Below are 21,231 nucleotides of genomic sequence, written 5' to 3'. Positions count from 1 at the left end.
GTCAAACCAGCAGCCCCCAAGGACCCTCTGAAGAGACACAGGAGTCCAGTCTTCATCTCAGGTCACCGGATGGCATCCATGTGCCACAAATAGGACTCTAAAGACTTGGACCTTCATCCTTTTGTGCCACACACCCCTTTCCAGTGACCTCATGACTCCCCCATGCCCTCCCAATCCGGACTCCCATGAGTGGCTTGACTTTGTGTTGCTCACGGAGTCCCAGATGAGACGCATGACCCTCATTGTGAAGGAGCGTCAGTTATGGCACTACGGCCATGTGGCTCTCAGGATCCTCCAGAGTGGCTGGACCTGGCCAAGGGGAGGGACACTCACGTCACACCTGGCTGTGGCCCATAGAGTGTCATTTCTGGACCACCTGTCTGCTTAGGGGTTTTGCCAACCGGGATCCCGAGCTGTTCTATCATGTGGTGGGTGTGCCAGTGCCTGCTCCCCGTCCTGACCTGCTCTTCTGCACTGATTTTATGGTCGTTTACTTCTGGATGGACTTTAATTGCACCATAAAAGTGACACCGTCAATGTTGTCATTTTTCAATAATTATGTGTCCCCACCTGCCTCAGTCCATCCTTGGTTATGACCATCGATGTCTCCAGGAAGTGGAATAGACTCGGGGCAGCCCACCTGCCACCGTCACAAGGCAGTAGGCCAGGGATTCTCAACCTGAGGTCCATGGGGGTCCATGGATGGGGTTCAGAGTGTCTGTGAGGGTCAGATAAAAATGAACATTTATATTCACAATACAGCCTGGTACTGTGAACGGCCTCGCGTGTCACGTCTCCCACCATTCTTTTGAGCCTAATGCATGAGCAGAATAACAGCGGTCACCATACGTGTCCAGTATGCATGAGACAATCAAATCTCGATAAATAATAAATAATACAGTACATGACATTCATTGTATGCAAAGTTGTGTTTGTTTGAATATTTCTGGGGGGTCCACAGCTTCCATCAGATTCTTAATGGGGTAGACAAAGGGTGAATGTCACTGTGGGGATCTGGCCGAGTCACAATGTCATAGCCTGAGGTCAGCATTACATCCTCTTCAAATAATAATAATAATAATGCATTTTATCCATATAGCGCCTTTCCCATGCCCAAAAGTTCATTGGGCAAAACTTTCCCCCGAGATAAAACAGAAAAGCTAGAAACCTCAGGACTCCGACGTCTGCTAATAAGCAGTGTGGTGTAGAGGATCCCACTGCTGACACCAATGCGCCCCTTCAGCAGGTCACTTCACCTGCCTGTGCCACGCCTGGCGAGCACAACAGAAATTGCACCAATTGATCCTTAACTGGAAGTGGCTTTGCATAAAAGCGCCAACCAGATAATAATAATAATAATAATAAAAGGCAGGCTTTGTTAGGGTGGCACTGAGGTGTCACCCCTTGCACTAGGGTCCTAATTTGGCGGCTGTGCCAGCGCGCTCTGCAGTTTCAGTGCTGCTCCCAACTCCACTCCATTCCATTTCGTGGTTTGTAATGAGGGTGTCCTCGGCGACTCTCGCTTGGCATATTGGGTGTGGTGCCCACCTCTGGTCAGGTCTCTAAATCCCACCTGCTGAGCCCACAGCTCATTAAAAAATAAGAACAGAAGCAGAAACTCCAAGCATTCGGCTCGTCTCTCTCCCCCAGCAGATCAAATCAGGTACAAGGTGCTCTGCCAACGGATGAAGAGTTGCCCACTGCTGTTTCATGGCATTGGATTCCCAGTTTGCATCACTGCCATCACTTCAGTACCGCGGAGAGCACTACGGACCAGCGAGCCGCAGATCAGAGGACTGACAATCGCTTGAGGGTCTTTATTGTATATAGCACCTTTCACAATGATGGTCACCCCAAACAGACCAGAGGAGGTGGACCCCCAGCCGCCCCCCCCCCTTCTGTACTCAGATGAGGACAACCACAGTCTGACAGACTCTCGGTAAGTTGTGAGGGAAGGGTGGGCTTCTCTGTGACCACATCCATAAGGGGGGCACTGCTGGAGGTGCCATTAACAGGACCTGGGCAGAGAGTGGGCAGCAAGGGCGTCCTGTCTCACGCGGACCCTGACAAAGACACCGTCACGCAGTGGGGAGGGGGTCCTCCCTGGTCCCATATCTGGAGATCACACCCATCATTCCCACCCTGAGACTACACTGCTGGTCATACAGCGGCCTGCTCTACGGCTGAGGGGCGACAGTAAGTCCAGTGCCCCCATAATCGGAATACTGGGAGGCACCCTGGTCCAAGTCTTCTTCAGTTGTCTTGTCTTCCTCGATGCTGTCCCGGCGCCTCCTCATCTCAGCGACCTTCTCCACCACGCCGGCCCCCAGGTTGAAGAGCACAGCCAGCCAGGCGAGGCCAAAGATGATCCACAGAGCTGCGAGGCCTCGGTAAATGGAGATGTACTGATTTCTGGGGTTGGTTCCTGTAAGAAAGAGCAGTGGTAAGAGAAGCTACTGGTACCTCCGGGGGGTCACCACACACAGCCTCGCTCTGGATTGTCACGGAGAGGAGTGTCACGAAAGGGAGATGGGGCTGCTGAGGTTCACCTAATGGGCGACGGCCTCAAGGGGGCGCCGTTTGGGTGAGGTATTGATGGAGTAGACATTTATTGGCTCAGGAGATGTCTGGATTTATGGGGAGTGACACCATGACTGAATGTGAACTCTCAATGCCATGTTGGATGGACTGGCACCTTCACTGGGATGAGTGATGACTCCTGGTACAACCATAACGGATGGTCATAATCCATGGAAGTGTAACCCAGCCACAGTGGTCCTCAGTTACTACCCCAGTCGGAGTGAAACAATGATGGGTGGTCATGGGGAGAGCAGTTAATCCCCCAATACAATGGATGACAAGTGTTCCTCTTGCATAGTCCCAGTATGAGCAGCCGCAAAGCATGCTGGGTACAGTAGTCCAGAAGGAGAGGCCACTCAGGGTCCATGGGTGCCACCAGAGGGTTCTGCTAAAAAAGACCCCCTGATTAGTGGGTCTACCAGCCAACCAGGAGGGGCTCCAGTTGTCCAGAGTCAGGAGGACGTGGACTACGTGGGTGAAGTGAATTCAATTAAAAATGGGGGTAACCACCACGGTAACCTCATTAAATTAAAGGATTCGAGAGGTACACTGGAAAAAGATCAACCTGCACCATTACCAGTAACAAACTACTGGAGCCTGAGAGGAGCCCCTGAGAGGAGCCCCTCTTGTCCCCTTCTGTCGTCCTCTTTCAAGGCTCAAACTAAAAACAGCGATGGGGCGGGGCTTCAGAAGGGGCGTGGCCGCGGAGGTCTGTGGGTGTGGCCAAGTGCCTTCAGAGCTGCGGAGTGAGTGACAGCGCCCCCTCGTGCCCCCTCCTTCTCAAACGATTTCACAAGCTGCTCATCTACTGGGATTTTCACACACAAACATCTCTAGAGTTTACAGAGTGCAAAATATCAGTGAGTGGCAGTGCCTTGTTGATGCCAGAGGGCAGAGGACAATGGCCAGAGTGGTCTGAGCTGACAGAAAGGTGACAGGAACTCAAATAAGCACTTGTGACAAGTGAGGTGTGCAGAAGAGCAGCTCTGAACACACAAAACATCAAACCCTGAAACAGATGGGGGGCTACAGCAGCAGGAGACCCCAGCGGGTGACACTCCTGTCAGCTAACAACAGGCCACTGAGGCTACAAGTCACACATGGGGCTCAGCAAAACTGGACAACAGAAGATTAGAGAAATGTCACCTGGTCTGACCAGTCTCGATTTCTGCTGTGACATTTGGATGGTCGGGTCAACAACATGAAAGCGGGGATCCACCCTGCCTTGTGTCAACGGTTCAGGCTGCTAGTGGTGGTCTAATGGTGTGGGGGATAGATTCTGGGCACATTTTTGGCCCTTTTGTACCAATAGGGCATCATTGAAATGCCAGTGTTGTTGCTAACCAAGTCCATCCCTTTATGACTGCCATCTTCTGAAGGTTCCTTCCAGCAGGATAACCCGCCATGTCATAAAGCTCTTGAACATCACAATGGGATCACTGGACTCCAATGGAAGTCACCAGTTTGGGATGTGGTGGGACTTGGAGATTCACACAATGGATGTGCAGCTGACAGATCTGCAGGAACTGCGTGATGCTTTTAGGTCAATGTGGACCACCATCCCTGAGGAAGGTTTGCAGCGCCCCGTTGAGTTGGCGCCATGTTGAATTACGGAATAAAGGGGGTCCGACCCCAGACTAGCCATGTGTACCTAATAAAGTGGCCACTGAGTGTATGGAGCCTTTGTTCTGTGCCCTGTTTTTTGTGAGAGGGGGCCACCTGTCAATCACTGCCTGGCACTGTCCCCATTCTATAGCAGTGAGGGTCCCCCAGAGTTCCTAGCGGATTGTGCCTGGGAGTCGGTGGGTGTTTCTTTTTTTGGTAATGCAAGTCCCCAGAAGCACTTCTAGTGATGCCCGCCAGAGGGTGTGAGTGGCAAGGAGGATAAACGGCATAACTTCTTACCAAGATGGAAGGTGCCAGGGGATGGACAAGCAGATGGCAGAGGCCAGGGGGCATTAGGAGGCAGTCGTCTGCAGGAAGTGCCCGTTTGGGAAGTGCATCCCTGTTTGGGGTCCCTGGGTGCCACAATGGGGGCGGGGGTACTACCCTGGTTCTCAGACACCCCCAGAAGTGCTCCCCACAAGTCATTCAGGGTCCATTTAAAGAGGAGCCCACACGAGGAGTCAGAAGGCAGAAGGAGAGGAAGGAGAGGAAAGCCTTGTCATCGTTTTGTGTGATTATGGGATGTGCTGGATTGTAAAATGTGATTGGTGGATTTACAATCCATTATTGGAACTCATGACTGTGGTCTGGAGTTTGGGGCTTAGTGGTGCCCCCTACTGGTTACATGGGATAAAACCGTCAATAGTAACCAGTAACAGGGCAGATACAGGATCTTCCTTTATAAATAAAGTATGTATTGTCCAAAATCGTCCTGTAACAAAATAAACCCCCGTGGAGCACAAAGGCCAAGAGGGGTTACATAAACAAAAAGCAAAGAGAATCCCAAATGGAAAACAGTCGGAAAAACAGAGCAGAACATCAAGAAATCCAAAATGAGAAAGGAGTAAAGCACAGAGAAAGACAAGGACTCACCAACTCCTGAGAGCATTCACCATGGCCCACCAGGAACTGTGGGGTACCCCCCGGAATTTAAAGGGCCGAGAGCAGTTTTTGGCAATGATTGGCAGGTGGTCATGGGGGACCACCCCTAACACACATTGAAACATGAACACAAATAAAACTAACACACACAAATGAATCAGAAATGAAGAAAGACGAGAAAAACAAACTCATGAATCTGAGCCGCAGTGAGACTCCTGCTTTTGCTTCCTGTGTTTTCCGGATTTGGGACCTTGCCTTGGAATTAGGACTCTGGTTTGGCTTGGATTGTCCTTTTCTGCTCCACCTTATTTCAGAATGAACCTTACATTTTATTTAAAAAGAAATTCTGCCTGGTCCGCTTTGTTACTAGCCAGGGTTTTTGATGGGGTTTCCCCCTCTAGTGGGCATTTTTGGAACTTTTTTGGGATTTGAGTGCTTGAGAACTCTCGAGTGGCCTAACAAAAGGATCATCGTCGTCCATCATGGCGAGGGGACAAGACACACCCTGCGTTCAGCAAGTCCCCTTGAGCCAGTCACATGACGGTCAGAGAGAAGTGTCACAGTGGTGGTCAGAGTGCCAGGTGGTGCACAGTAAGCAAAGTGCTATAAAAAGCGAACCGTTCATCAATTACAAGTAGACTCTCATGACCTCACCAAGATGGCTGTCACGAAGGTGCCACCATCTTGCTCAGGTCTCCGGACGTGTCAGACACCTACCGATGACGTAGTCTCCAAAGCCAATGGTGCTCAGGGTTATGAAGGCGTAATAGAAGCCCTGTCCGTAGGTCCAGCCTTCCACAAAGCTGAAGAGGACAGGAGGAAGGATCAGGAAGAGCAGGGTGCCCGACATCAGGAAGATGGAATTGGTCAGGATCTTGATGGCCTGCTGCAGGGGACAAAGACAACAATCAGAGGGGCGCCTTGGAATCAAAATGATGGTAAAGATTCTGTCATGATTTTGATTTGCCCAGCAGAGAATTATAGTGGAGAGTGACCAGCAGGGGGCAGGCGGCCAGCAGGCCAGGGTCGACATCGCTTGGACTGTGGACCCCCAGGGGTTTATTTTCTTTGCTGACTGAGTTTTTGTGACATTGTGAGGGTCCATTAAGGCTTTGATTTACTGACCAATCTGGGCATTCTGGGATTGAGACCTTGCACTATAAAGGTGCTATACTACAAATAAAGTGAATTGAGACATGAGGTGAGGCCTGCACTGGCATTGCCCACTTCAAAGTCACCAGTGCACACAGCATATTGGCAGCTGCGGACTACAGGAGGGCACTGGAGCACCCGGTCACTTAAACTACTCACTGGGGGCAGTGGAGCAGCGATTGGCTGCCATGCCACTCGGTCACCAACTGAGCCCTATGTAGCTGGCACCACTCTCCCTAAGGAAGGCCTTGTGATGATGTCACCTGTGAAAGGCGCTATGTACACAGAAGACCGACTGACTCCTGCTGGGTGGTCTCTCCACTCTAAACACTCTAATAACAGCAATGCTAAATCAGATTTCTATGGCACCTGTGCCCACTCAGGCAGCCCTCACTGCTAAAGCCCCTCCAATAAGTCAAATACCCCATCACGGAAACTGCGCTGAAGAGCTCAAGACATGAAGGACCTGCTGGACAGCCCGTGTCCCTTGGGTGACGTCCACACTGATGCTACCTGATCTTCTCAGAGAAGTGTGGTGGGCAAAACTCACAACACCTGAGATCAGACTGAGACCCCCAGCGTGAACGCTTGTGTTATGAAGAACAGCAAGAACCAAGAAATGTCCTGGCGAGAAGAAGGGTCTGGAGACCTGACGTCCCAGTGTAAAGCGGTGGTCCTTGACCATCAAGGCCAGCTCTACCATTTAGGTGAATCAGGCTATCAACAATGGTGGCAAAAACTAAGGAAGCCTTTATTGGTGGTCTTCAAATCCCAGAATGCACCTGTCAGGTTTTTTCTGCTATAATTTCCCTTTATTGAGTTATAGTGTCACTTTGTGTCAAGGCAGACTTAAGACCCCCACAAGACCCTGGATGACTGAGATCCTTAGCAGAGAGCTGATCGCAATATTAAAAATGCAGCTCGTCATTCCTCACTCATGATTTTGGCACACAGACTGTTTCATTGCCCCCAGGGGGTCTCCCTTGGTCATTTCGGCCATGGTTGTGTGTGTTAAAAGGCCTGGTGCCATCACAGACCCCCTAGACACATCCCCAGAATGCCCCTTTGGTAGATCCACTCCGGGTTTGTCTGTCACCTCATTTGTTATTGGATTCTCAACGGCAGTGCTAATGTATGCAAAGCGCCATCTGTTGGAATACAAAATAATGATTAGTGAAGGCATGACACAAAGCATTCTAATAGATGGCACATGACAAACATTAACTGTTAAGCCTCACAGAGAGGAAACGGCAAACAAGCAGAGATTCGAAATGAGCAAAGCTGACCTGTGAAATCCGGGAGTAAGAAACGGGACACCGAAATAGTAAAACTAATGTGCACGTGAAGTTGATTTTCTGAAAACTCGGATATTGAAAGGTCATCACGGGTGAGAGTTTACCTCATCGTGTCAATGACGTCATGTGTCATGACCACCGAGGCCACGCCCCCGGCAACTGGGAATGCATCCTAGCAACTGGACTTACAAAATGGTGCCACATAAAAATCAAGATGGTGTCCAGAAAAAGGACATTTAAAAAATGCCAACAATGAATTCTCTGCCCCAATAAACGAGTAAATACGTATGAAGAGCGGCAAACAGGCTCAGAAGAACATCGTAAAAATGAATAAGGACTTCCAATAACAACCTAAGAACTCGCCATCTCGTCTGAACCTTTTAAATTCTTCACAGCAGATGTACTGACGCCTAAGCTTCCCCATCTGCTCCATGGGGGTCTGCTCCATGGGCTAACCCCTCTGCCAGCTCCATTGTGTGACATTCATTGTGCTGGACACCCTAAGTGCTTGTGTCATTTCACCTGAAGATGCTATATTCACAAAGTGTCCCATGTCCTCGGTGAGGGGGGCTCAGTCTCTCCAAATCTCCCTTATGCTCCACCCCACTTTTAACTCCGCCTCCTTCAGTTTGTGTAGCACCGCCCTAAACAGCTCCTCCTGCTCCCAACCGCCAGTTATGCCACTCCCACTAGATCGATGCTTCCTTCAGCTCTTTACCAGTGGGTGCCAGTTAGTCCACTGAGAGGGCACCAGCTTGCCCACTGCTGAGACCACAATGTCTGCAGGTCATCAGGAAGGAGAGACCCAGCTGAAGGCTTACCCTGTGCTTCACAAGCGTCAGGATCCTTTGGTCCAGCCTGCCCAGATGGACAGTCAGCACTTTGCCAAGGTGGTTGAGGAATACCACGTTCAGGGGGATGCCAAAAAGGGCATAGAAGACACAGAAGATTTGCCCACTTATAGTGCTGGGGGATAAATTCCCATACCCTGCAAAAAAGAAAAGCCAGTTAAAAAAAAAAAAAGCCAAGGACAGGCACTGCCCACAGTTCAGGCTAAAGCTGGGTATTTTGAGGTGCCATTCCCAGAGGAATCTCCATGACTCAGAGACTGGCATTCAGGTCTCCATAATATATAATAAAATATATATTTATCTATATAGCGCCTTTCCCATGCTCATTCCCCCCAAAGCCCCTTGTTTCACATCATCACATTGTTCTCAGCTTCTAACAATTATTCAGAGTTAGAGGTGTAAGGTGCCCAGAATCCTTTAGGGGGCAGTGTGACCCACTGAAGCTGCTGGCTTCATAATGGAGTTTGATGGGCGCTCAGAGCTGGAATACTGGAGCTCTGCAGAGAAGAGGAGGAGGAGTGTGGTAAGAATAAGACAGAAAGGAGGTGTGTAACACGAGGAAGAAGGGTGAACAGCGCCCTGGGCTCAAGGGGGGCAGTTGGGGGTCACGTGTTTGACTGCACGCTTCCCCCAGTGCTCTTTTCATATCTTACCAAGTTTCGATTTTATAGAAATGGCAGTCTGGTGGATTTGGCCACAAGGGGGCGACCTGATGAAATGGGTTTACAGCTGAAATGAGCCGGGGGGCCGCCGTGCACTCAGAGCTGCAGCCGGAGGTTGACACAGCTGATTGAAATTATCTTACAGATAACGCGGCTCATCGCTGGTTACTGTCAACATGTCACTTTAATCATCCGCGCCACACGGAAAAAACGGCGAGTTCCGCAGACAGGAGATGAGTTCTCTTATCTTGGACCCTAAATCCACAATAACAGCAAGGAGAATTAATGGAAAGATGGCAGGCTGGCACAGGGCGATGATGGCGAGGCCACGAGGACCTTACCTATCGTGGTTATCACGGTGCCTGCGAAGAAGAAAGAGCTGGAGAAGTCCCAGTTACTGGGGTTGGTGGAATTTCCAGAGGGATTCACTCCCTTCTCCCAGGCGTCCATGATGACCTGGAAGGAATGAAGATTAAAAATAAAGAATTAAAAGGTTTGATTCATGACATCAGTCAGCCGTATAACTTCTGATTGTCTACAATGTGAGCCCTGATGGGTGAGATGACCCACGTAGGTCACACAACACCACGACTGAATCACAAACCCTAAACTTGTATATAGCGCCTTTGACACCCCAAGCTGCTTTACAGCTACTGGGCACTTTGTTATCCTGCTTCAGTATTGTGGCGGCTGAAAGGTGAAGTGCTCACTCCGGGTCACACGTGTCATTATTAATAGGGACTGACAAGGCACCCCGGGATTTAAATATAGCGCCTTTCAAACTAAACACCATGCCAAGGAGTTCCGAGTTCCTACCATGTAAACTTGGACTCATCTGCCTCAATAAAAGGGCAAGCGTCCGTATGCCTGTGTGTCTGTGTGGTTACTATGTCTGTCATTCCAACAGATGGCACATCACAAACATTTGGAATAATTAAACTCATTTCATTTGTCATTCCAACAGATGGCATATCAGAAGCATTAACACTGCTTTTACGAATCTCATTCCAAATTCCATGTGACAGAGACTCACGTGCTGCATTTGTCATTCCAACAGATGGCGCAATACAAACGTTTGTAGCAATACATTTTACTACTACTACAAATGCCATCTGTTGAATGACAGGGACACACAGACAGTTGCCTTTTCATTAAAGTGGACTGGCTGTGCTACCCATCTAAGACGGGTTCAAGTCTGAATAATCAATGTAGACCTCAGCGTTAATATTGGCAAGGGACCAGCTAGTAAAATGTATTTTTATAATGCATGTGGTAATAAAATGCATTGCATTTGCCATTCCAACAGATTGTGCTTTACAAACATTAATGCAATTGTTCATGATGCACCTTCTGTTGGAATGGCAAATGCAATGCATTTTATTACCACATGCATTATAAAAATACATTTTACTAGCTGGTCCCTTGCCAATTTTAGACTTGAACCCGTCTTCAATGGGTAGCACAGCCAGTCCAGCTTAATGAAAGAACACGTCTCTATGTGTCTGTGTATCTGTGTTTCCACCTGTTTGCTATGCCCCTGACATTCCAACAGATGGTGCATCAGACACTAATATTGCTTTTACAAATCTCATACCAAAAGGCATATAACAGAGACAAATACATTGCATTTTTCATTTTAACAGATGGCGCATAAAAAACATTTGTGGTAACATTAATGCATTTTATTGCTACAAATGTTTCTGATGCACCATCTGTTGGAATGACAAATGCAATGTATTTCATTACTCCATGCATGACAAAATCATTCCCATTTATGGTTCACTGTAAATGTTAACACTTAAGTGTAAGTTGATCAGTTTGATTTCAACACGTCACTCAGATGAACACCTTGACTTTTAAGAGCGTAGTTCACCTATGTGGTAGAGCCGGCCCTGATCAGAAGTGAAATGTTTAAACTCGTAATTGAAGAGCTCCGACCATGGAGCAACTTGTCATTTAAATCTCTTTATTTTGAAAGGGCTTATTAAGAGAAATGTATTTTTATCCGTCAGATGCTTATTTTTACACGGTTTAGCAGACTGGTGGCACCCAGCGTCAAAGCAGTGCGACTGTTCTTGTGTGGTTACTCCTTATCTTCCTGACCCGGCTTTATAAATACACTGAAACTAACCGCACATTGTTTACTAGTTTAAGGCCTCTGATTGTAATTAACGTAACATTATAATGGGCCACAGAATGGCCAAACTATTCCAAATACCATAACTGCTTTAGCGTTGTTACTCTCATTGCACCTTCTTCTTCTTCTTCTCTCAGCTGCTCCCGTTACGAGTTGCCACAGCAGATCATCTTCTTCCACATTCCTCTCACTGCACCACTCACAGTATTTATGTCACTGTATCTGAGTGCGAGTCACAGCTCAACAGCAGCCAATCGGATTATCGGGGTACAGCATCAAGCTCACGCTGCCTCAGCCACGCGCACAGTCTATTGAACAGCCGCCATACGACAAACACTTCAGAGCCTCTCCTGTACGGACCTCGCGGATCATAAAGAGTTTCATCCCAAGGACTCTAAACGCACTCAGTGAGCCATCAGGTGCTCCTTGTAGAACTGTTGGTACCCTGAAGAAAAGGGGAATGGCAGGTTGTTACATTAACAAGAATGTCTTAACTTTACATTACTTGTGTTGTTTAAGTTCCACTTTTGATCATAACTCGATCAGGTTTCATTTATTGAATCTTGGGGGTGTGCAATATACTAATTTCAGTCATTTAGGTAGAAGTCAAAATAGTTCTACTTAGTCCTCACCACACATGAATACGCACTCAGTGGATCGATCATCAGCAGAGGCTGGATAACTTGGCGGTAAACAGGCCTGGTCTTAGGTATTATGGGGTCCTATAGGCGAAAGGGGGGTCCAGGGGCCCCCTGGAAGCTCAGCGAAATGCGGGAAAATTAGACCAAGGAGACGTTTTCTTGTAACGTTACGAGGTCATCACCCGCTGTTACCAGCACCAACTCTCACAAAATTGAGCAAAACTCCTCATCAGTATCGGCTTTTTTTCTTTCGCTTAGCTGCTCCAGATTCGTATTTACGCTTCGAGGACATACTGACAGGCAGGAGTTTCGTTCGTTCTCGCAACTCAGATTGCGGTTCTGCCTTCCCGCTCCCGTGCCACCTGCTGCCACTGATGAGGTGGAAGGATTTATGAGATCTTGACTTCTTCTTCTAATCATAATGAGGGCTGATTCACTGATGTGAACGTTCGACCCATAGAGATCTTGACTCAAACTGCTCCGCTTTTATAGACAGCCGCCCACGCGGACACGCCCCCGCTGGCCCACGTGATTTAAACATGCGGGGGAGGGGCGGGCCGGGGGCCTGGCCGTCGATCCGGGACCTCCCGGACGCCGAGGCCCCCTATGCGGTCGCCTACTTCGCCTATGCCTAAGGCCGGGCCGGCGGTAAAGTCACGTGACTTTCAAAGAAGCAACAGGCTGTTCGTTTGAGTTATCATCGCTGGTTAAGAACAAAAGGTGAGTGAAATAAAAGGTCAAAAAGTAAAAACACACACACACACACAACGAGAAATGTTCAGATATTCATTTAAAATACCTAATCACACAGACTAACGCTACTCCGTTTTGCGTTTTTTCTTGTATTCTCTTCTAATGTTTTATCAAGGGTGGCGCAGTGGGTAGCGCTGCTGCCTCGTGGTAAGGTAGTGGTTCTCAACCTGTGGGGTGGGCGCGAAGATGTGAAAAAAAGAAAACAAGAATCAAAAATATGAAAAAAAAACATCTGTAGAAAACAAAACAAATTAACATAAACTACATTCTGATACTAGAGCAATAAACATAGAGTTCGATAAATGTCGATAAAAGTTAAGTCGGTATAATAAAATATGCATCTACATTTCAAAAGAAATGTTAGGGGGGGCGCGATTAAAACTCTTATGGAAACTCGGGTCGCAAATACTTCAAGGAGATCCGCGTTCGCTTCCCGAGTCCTCCCTGCGTGGAGTTGCTCTGTTGACACGAGCCATGTTTATTTAACATACCATAATTAATTCAACAGAGAATCAAAAATGTAATTCATTTTATATAGAAATATCATGTTGTTTCAGAATATAATAATTGAGTTCATTAAGCATAATTAAATTAGTCTGATAGAAACAATTATTATTATGTGCAACCGATGTACATTTTTTTTTTATTTTAATCTGACATTCCATTTTTTTAGTGGACTTATAAGTAGAATCACCTCACTGTAAACTGGCACTACAGTTATAATATCGCACAACCTGAGCCACTTTATAAAGCGCGTATTTACAGATGATGACGATATCATTTTTAAGGTGAAATACAGCAAAATATGTTTGTTAAATTATACAGATAAAACTTTAACTTCATTTAAATAATCCATCCATCCATTATCCAACCCGCTATACCCTAACTACAGGGTCACAGGTCTGCTGGAGCCAATCCCAGCCAACACAGGGCGCAGGGCAGGGTGCCAGCACACCGCAGGGCACACACACACCAAGCACAATTGAGGACTGCCAATGCACCCAACCTGCGTGTCTTTGGACTGAGGGGGGAAACCCATTGTTAATAATTAAAGATGTGAGGGAGGACACGGTGCCGCAGTGCTAGCGAGCCCCTTCGCTCCGTTCACGTGTTGTTCCTGCCTCGCGCCTGTTCTTACTGGTGCCGACCCGACATTAGAAGAATAGAGGGACTGAATGATTAGACACGTACTACTAAGACATTTCAATGTTCCTTAAACGTTTTGAAGAATCGTCGTTCTCAGCTTACAGACGGCTTAACGTCTCTTACAGAGCTGATTGTGTGGCGATCGGTTACTCGGAGAGAGAAAAGGAAGGACAGGAATTGGCGGTTAGTACGTCTGAAAGAGACAGGACTGCTGTAATAAAGTATTTCATCGAAGGTCGCGCACGGCGCAGCAGCATCTTGTGTGAGACGTGAACAATCACTGCGCCACCGTGTTCCCATGTTTAATAACTCCTGTCATCATAAAAATGACATCACGTATACATCTCAGTATTTGAGTTATTCAGAGAGCTGTAATATCACGAATGTCATGGACTCTTGCAGTGTCCTGCAGAGGAAGACAAAGCACGGAAGCAAGTCGTGATTCACACACACCGAGCACATAGAAGATCAAATACAAAACAAAGCATTTAACGTGCTACTTTAATTACGATGGGATTTGAGAAACTGGTTAATTAAACGATTTTAAGATGAAGTTTCTGATGTTCTACTAAATGACAAAATAAACTACGTGATTAAAGTGAAAATGTCCAGATTCAAGTTGACATTTTGTGCTTTTCCCCACTGTGTGCCTTTTTTTCCTCTCTACCCTGATAAGCTTTCATGTGACACTCAGACGGTGGGCTACGACTCCCCTTTTCACGGCGACTTTGATATGTGACAACTTGTTTTTTATTTCGGGCACTGTGTGACTTTGTGAACTTGAGCCTTCGAGTTTCTCCGACACGCCATGTCGCTCGATCGACTTTCTTGTGTTGTTTAAACCAACAAACAGTACGTTTTTCTTTGCCTCCACTTGGTATTCGCTGAAATTCTTCTATTAAACCCCGCATGTTTTTCCCATTGTCTTTTCACAGAACTCTGAGCTTAATGGCTATTTATACTGATTTGCATATTCAAGCTGGCGTAATTCTGGGAGGAGTTGGGGGCGGGACAGCAGGCTCGTGCACGTGTGTTACTTTTCAGGCTGACCGGGATTTATGGAGCTGAAGAAAGTGGAAGTTGACAGATTTATGGATCTGATTTTTTTGTGCCTAAGTACATTTCCACATTTGTGCTTACGTCATGTTATAGTGTGAGTTCTACGCACGGCGTGATGCATGAGGCCCCAGGTGAGTTCATGTTCACCTTACAGATAGGGGGGCTGTCATGATGTAGGCTGAAAATTGGCCTTTTCCTTTACGAGAAGCCATATTGTGTACCGTTGTCAGGGTCGTTTCTAGGGGCGGAGTCTCCGGGATCGTGACCTCGGCTTAATCAGCATAAAAAGCGAGCCTTTCGCTGCGGACCTTCTCCGATCGGCCGATTCATTCCTTCATTTCCATTCGACGTCTTGTGTGTATTGACAGGTTTTCGACTTTCCGCCTGTTTTTTTTTTTTTTTCCTTTGATTTTGCTTCTCGCCTGGGTTTCGGACCGGGTCCGTGTACTTTTTGGTATTTGAAATTTCATTTTAGAAGCAAAAACGCAAATGAAACGAATTTTCAGATTTTGATTTTTGATTAAAGAATACAATGAGCGAACGTAAGGTACTTTTTAGTTCTATGGTAACAAATAGCAGTGATAAACTTAAAATGGCACACTTTTCTGGATTTATTTGTAATGAAATAATGAAAATGTAAAAACTCAAAAACAACAAAACAGACGCATTTTCGTCGTCTGAAACCGCAGGTGGTAACTTCTTCTTCTGCGCGATTTTGGAGGACACGTGCGAACAGACCCCAAACCTGACACTAACCCCCTCCTCACCCCCACCCAAATCGACCGACGGCCTTGACGTTACACCGCATGGCATCAGAAGGACGGACCGAGAGTGACACTGCGGGACGAGGACATGACTGCAGAAAAACTGAGTCGCATCTTTCAGGTAAAAATACAAGCTTTGCAAACTTGGCTTCATTGATGTAGCAGATCTTTTATAAACGTCATTATTGTTACTTACAGCTAACATCTGGTGATTTCATTTACTAACATTATAAGTCTGGCAGTTTTGATAGCGCTAGCATTTTGAATGTGTAAATGTGTGACTGGTTGCTCGTTGACAAGTGTAACCTGTTAAAACTTTCTGTAAATCACGTTGCTCTCCTAACGTGTTACACTTGTGCGCATTGTTAATACTCAGAAATACTTTACTAGTAGCCGGTAAACTTCAATGAGCAGCCATTCAAAATGCTATCGCTATCAAAATTGGCAGACTTAATGTTAGTAAATGAAATCACCAGATGTTAGCTGTAAGTAACAATAATGACGTTTATAAAAGATCTGCTACATCAATGAAGCCAAGTTTGCAAAGCTTGTGTGTTTACCTGAAAGATGCGACTCAGTTTTTCTGCAGTCATGTCCTCGTCCCGCAGGGTCACTCTCGGTCAGTCCTTCTGATGCCATGCAGTGTAACGTCAAGGCCGTCGGTCGATGTGTTGTGAGGAGGGGGTTAGTGTCAGGTTTGGGGGTCTGTTCGCACGTGTCCTCCAAAATCGCGCAGAAGAAGAAGTTACCACCTGCGGTTTCAGACGACGAAAATGCGTCTGTTTTGTTGTTTTTCAGCTTTTACACTTTCATTATTTCATTACAAATCTAGAAAAGTGTGCCATTTTAAGTTTATCACTGCTATTTGTTACCATAGAGCTAAAAAGTACCGTATTTTCCCTCATTGTATTCTTTAATCAAAAATCAAAATCTGAAAATTCGTTTCGTTTTTGCTTCTAAAGATTTGTTTGGTTTTTTTTCCCCATTTTACTCAATCAGTTCTCCTATTTCCCCGCCGAGTCAGGGCAGGCGCATCCTCGTATATTCCCACCGGATTCGTCAGGCCAGAAGGGCCTCTGGTTATTTTCATTTAATTTGGCTTTGTCGTGATGTATCGCCCGAAATACAATTGATTCCATTATTTATTTATTTTTTCTTCCCACTTGGAGCGCAGGCAGATGAAGTGACTCGCTCAGGGGCACACAGTGTCCGCAGCGGGATCTGAACCCACAATCTCGAGTTTTGAGATGTAAAGCCTTACCCGCTACGCCCCAGTGCCCGTCTGATGCGCGCACGGGACACCCGCCCCCATGTCTGTGGCGCACCGGGGCTGCTGCCCCCTTCCACAAATCCGGCTGCGCTACTCTTGGGGCTCTCGGCTGACCTCACGGATGTAAACCTGCTCAGGGTGTCCGTTCTTAAGGCTCACGCCGCCCGTGCCACACTCTCGGCTTTGCCAGCCCCACCCCAGTCAGAGCCCCCCCTACCTCCACAAAGCGCTCAAGCGCTTCCACGTCCAGACAGGTGTAATTTCGGAGGAAGACCAGCTTGTCCACCTGGAACTGCTTCCGCGTGTCGTTCTCGGCTTGTTTCTCCAAAGCCTGGAAGACGGCGGCCCCCACAAACAAGTAGACGACGTAGCTCAAGATGAGCAGCGCGCTCCAGCTGACCTCCAGTCGGCCCACCTTCAGGTAGGACATGTTGAGCCTCTTGTGCCCGGCCATGACGCGGGGTCTTCGATGCACCCAGCGGCAGAAGTCGAGTAGCCGTCAGGAGGAGTTCCATCAGAGGGTACCGTCGGGCGCCGGAGTCGGGCACATGCTGGTGACCTGTGGGAGAAGCGAGCGGCTTAGTCCACCTGGCCCAGGTGTGCGGGCGGAGTAAAGGGGTTAATGCCAGGGGATCCTGCGGACAGAACTTTAGGTCTCCCACCGGGATCCCGGAACGCCAATCTCGTTTATGACCCTCCCCGGGGAGCGGACGCGCGTGCGGTCTCCAGCATCGCCAGCTTTTTATTGCGTCAGGCGGGCCGATAAGGCGCGTTATCTATAGCGGTGGGACACGTGGGCTCTGCAGGGGGGCTGAACAACCCACTCGAGCGAGCGAGCAAAAGCTGGCGCAGGGGTTAGCGCGGCTTCGACTTGCTTCAGGTGTTTGTCATAAACCCCACCCCTTTTCCCCGCGTGGCACTTCAAGTCCCCTAAGACCGGCAAACCCCTTAAAATGACCTGTGCGCGTGTGTGTGCGCGAGAGAGAGAGAGAGGGGCTCTTGCGATGGACTGGCGTTTCGTCGGGGACTGCTTGAGTACCGTGTTGTTGGGTTTGGCTCCTGCCTCCCGCGGCACTGAACTGTAAATGCATGCAAATAAAAGGTCTTTACGACTTCTAACAGCAACGGCCAAGAGGCAGACGAGAGTCTTCGATTACCTCCGTTTAAAGCGGCAATAATAATTTAATAAAAATGTTACTGAAGTCGATAAAACGAATCCGCCCTTTGCTGATGTACCTCATAGAAAGCGCATGCGCGCTGAGCACAGGCAAGTGACCAACTCGTGAGGACTGAGTGGGAGTTGTGAGACTTTATATAGCGCCTTCCTCACGTGAGAAAAGGCTCAGTCACTCGGGGCATACATGGGGAGAATCGGGTACCCCCCTTATCGTTGTATATAACACCCCCCTAAAGTGGCAAGGTGCTATATGGGACCAATGAGTCGCTCAGAGTGAAGAGGCGAGGAGGAGTGGTGGCGGTGTGCTGCTATATAGCGTCTTACTAAAGTGACTAAACCTATTTATATCCACAGTCGTTTAGGGAGTCAGTAGGAAGTCGTAGGAATCTGATGTTATATAGCGCCTTCCTAAACCCAGCAAGGCGTTTTATAGGCTTAGTAAGCCAGAATTGGAGTGAAAGGGAAATATGGGGTGTGTGTTATATAGCGCCTTTGTCATTATAAGGGAGTGAGGACCAGAGACTGAGCTGTAGACGTCAGTTTATCGGACTCTCCTGTAGCTACCAAGGTGGGTGAGGATTTGACATCAGACGTGCGACAAAGAAATATACTGGACGGAGAACTGGATGTGGACATACGGCTTTATATAGCGCCTTCCTAAAGAGCGCTTGGTGAGGTGAACTGGTACACATGAAGTGCGGCACCCTCCGAAAGTGAGACCTGCATGAGCTTTAAAGGCTCACTCATTCAATGGCGTCAGACGAGAGTGGTAGACATCCACCTGTACGGTATATAGCGCCTTACACCCTCGCTGTGATTGTTTCTATCTCTCTCAAGTAAGCCCTGTTAAATGAAGTTTCTCCCTCAGGGTCACACTAGCAGCTTCTGGCAGGGATTGAACCCTGCTTCACGGCGAGTCAGTATTCAGGACATGATGTGTATATAGCGCCTTCCTAAACTGAGAGCAGAACTCTTAAAGCTCAGTAATGTCAGGAGGGAGCAGAAAGTAGTAGACATGAGTCTTTATGTAGCGCCTTACACTCTCTCTCTCTCTCTCTCTCTCTCCTCTCATTCTTTCCATCGTTCCCTCAAGTAAGCCTGCCACACACTGTAAGTTGTCACTCAGGGTCACACCAGCAGCAATCCTGGTAAGGATTAAATCTGAGGCCTTGTGCTGGTTTTATGTTGCGCCATCTTAAATCAAGCCAGGCTCAGCGAGTCCGGATTGAACCGAGTGGTTGATATGCAGCCTTATATAGCGCCTTCCTAAAGTGACCAAGGTGTCTTCTGCACTCCCTGTCCCAGTTTCTCTATTTCTCCCACTTTAGCCTTGTCAAATGTATTTTCTCACTCCATGTCACACCTACAGTCCCCTGGCAGGGATTGATCCCGAGGCCCTGTGCCGTGCAGTCCATGCCCTTATCCAGTTGGCTCTTATGCCAGTCTGCTGGTCAGTATTGATGTAAATCCAGTCCTACAGTTTTAGTTCTGGCAGATGAGATGACTCCTGCAGGGGGGCACAGGGAGTCAATGGTGGGCACTGAGCTGGATTTCATATAGTATATAGTGCCTTTTATATGCCCCCCCTTTACTAATATTGTGCTGCTGCTTCTTGAATGTGCGCACCGTGTGATTATTTGACACATTCAGGGACTTTCTATAGGTGGTACCCCATTTAGGGCTGGCTTGTGTTTTGTGCCCATCGCCTGCCAGGCTGTCTCCTACGGGATGTAGATCTTCAAACATGAATAGGTGGGCGCCCATCCCCTCGTCTAGCGTGAGACCCAGCAGGTGACACGACTCAGCATTCTGAGGCCACACCTTGCACTAAGCCGACTGTGTGACAGTTGACATTCCTTTTTCTCGCTTTTCTGCTTTGTTGGCGTTTCCTGGGTGGGTCGCCCGATGTTTGCATTCTGCCCGGGGTCTTGGAGTTTAGTGAATGTCGTGCCGAGGAGTGTCTTCTCACGTTTCTTACCTTGTGTTTTTAGACCCTTGTCACATTTGAAGAGAACTTTCTCTCTGATTCAATGCTTTGGCCATCTGTCCGTGCCACAGGACAGCACCCCCTTGGCATCGCCTCAACTTTGAATGAAGGCAACAACAAAGGAGTCCAAAAATGGCAACTAAATAAGCAAGGAGGGATGATTATAGGGAGAATAGAAAATACCAGAGTACACCTGTCCACTGAGCTCTGCATTCCCATTGGCTCAACTGGCTCAACAGACTCTGTTGTGCCAGGCTGCCCAGTGTGGCAGCTCCCCCATTTCCCACTCTTCCTTGATACCCTCGACTGACTCATCTTCAGCGGTGGCCGTAAACCTTTCCCTTAATGTTCTGCTGACGTTGGCTACCCACACTGGCACATTGAGTTGCTTTTCATTTACCAGTCTCAAATGTCAGAATCGATTGGTATCTTGTGCCACCTCCACACTGGCACCCCCTAGTGGCAGGTTTTGTCCTTATTTGTCCCTTCACTTACCTTTCTTGCCCAACTGTAGTTCTGGTCAGCCAGGCAGTCAGAAGAGAGGACGGAGTGGCAGATGTGTGATTTATATAGCGCCTTGCTAAAGAGAGCAAATCACTTTACAGTCTCAGCTACTCATGAAATCAAAAAGGAGAACTGAGCAGTAGACTGGTGGTCCTAATATTAGGAAGGTACCCTACAGGCTTGGTGAGTGAGGATTGGTTGGAGTGGTGGGCATGATGTGTAACCTAACCCTTTGTAAAGAGAGCAGAGCAGAGTGGCAGACACGCACCATTATATAGCGCCCGCCTGCCTGCCAGTCTCACTGTGCTTGTGTTCCTGTCGAATGAAGGGTCTCACTCGGGGTCACACCAGCAGCTCCTCGCAGGGATTGAACCCGAGGCCTTGTGCTCTACGTGTCACACACTTAGCCACCTGCCTGACGGTAAGTCCTGCTGTGTCAGCTCTGGCAGGCGAGGTGACTTACAGGGGGGCACCCAGGGAGTCAGTGGTGGGCACTGGGCTAGCAGCTTTATGACTTTATATGGTATATAGCGCCTTTTCTCGGCCCCCCATTTCCTGATATTGTCCTATTGTTCCTTTAGTATAAGCACACTGTGTCTCTATGTAGCTCCTTTAATGAGTAGATGGCACCCCATGACCTGTGATTTGACCGGTGCCATGCCTTGGGTTGACTCGTGTCTTGTGCCTACTGCTGCCAGGCTCTGTG

At 48.0% G+C, this 21,231-nt stretch overlaps 1 protein-coding gene across 1 annotated transcript; it reads right to left on the bottom strand.

Moving 5' to 3' along the window:
- Nucleotides 1–1,809: 1,809 nt before the first annotated feature.
- LOC120526397 (potassium channel subfamily K member 16-like) lies at nt 1,810–17,595 on the bottom strand. Its single transcript, XM_039749548.1, has 5 exons — nt 17,075–17,595; nt 9,429–9,543; nt 8,396–8,562; nt 5,845–6,013; nt 1,810–2,425 (listed from the first exon to the last, which is right to left on the bottom strand). Exons 1-5 carry the CDS (start codon nt 17,309–17,311, stop codon nt 2,178–2,180), a joined length of 936 nt encoding a protein of 311 aa, XP_039605482.1. The 5' UTR covers nt 17,312–17,595; the 3' UTR covers nt 1,810–2,177.
- Between the last annotated feature and the right edge of the window lie 3,636 nt (nt 17,596–21,231).

Source organism: Polypterus senegalus, chromosome 3 (genome assembly GCF_016835505.1).
Source record: "Polypterus senegalus isolate Bchr_013 chromosome 3, ASM1683550v1, whole genome shotgun sequence".
NCBI classification, from domain to species: domain Eukaryota; kingdom Metazoa; phylum Chordata; class Cladistia; order Polypteriformes; family Polypteridae; genus Polypterus; species Polypterus senegalus.
Note: the sequence above shows the minus strand (reverse complement) of the source record. Positions and strands in the feature narration are given on the sequence as shown.

Coding starts and splice junctions, on each gene's coding strand:
- LOC120526397 (XM_039749548.1), bottom strand. CDS start 17,311: ATGGCCGGGCACAAGAGGCTCAACATGTCCTACCTGAAGGTGGGCCGA. Junction 9,544..17,074: donor CGCTTGAGCGCTTTGTGGAG/GTAGGGGGGGCT, acceptor CATTCCTTCCAG/GTCATCATGGACGCCTGGGA. Junction 2,426..5,844: donor CTTTGGAGACTACGTCATCG/GTAGGTGTCTGA, acceptor TCTTTCTTACAG/GAACCAACCCCAGAAATCAG.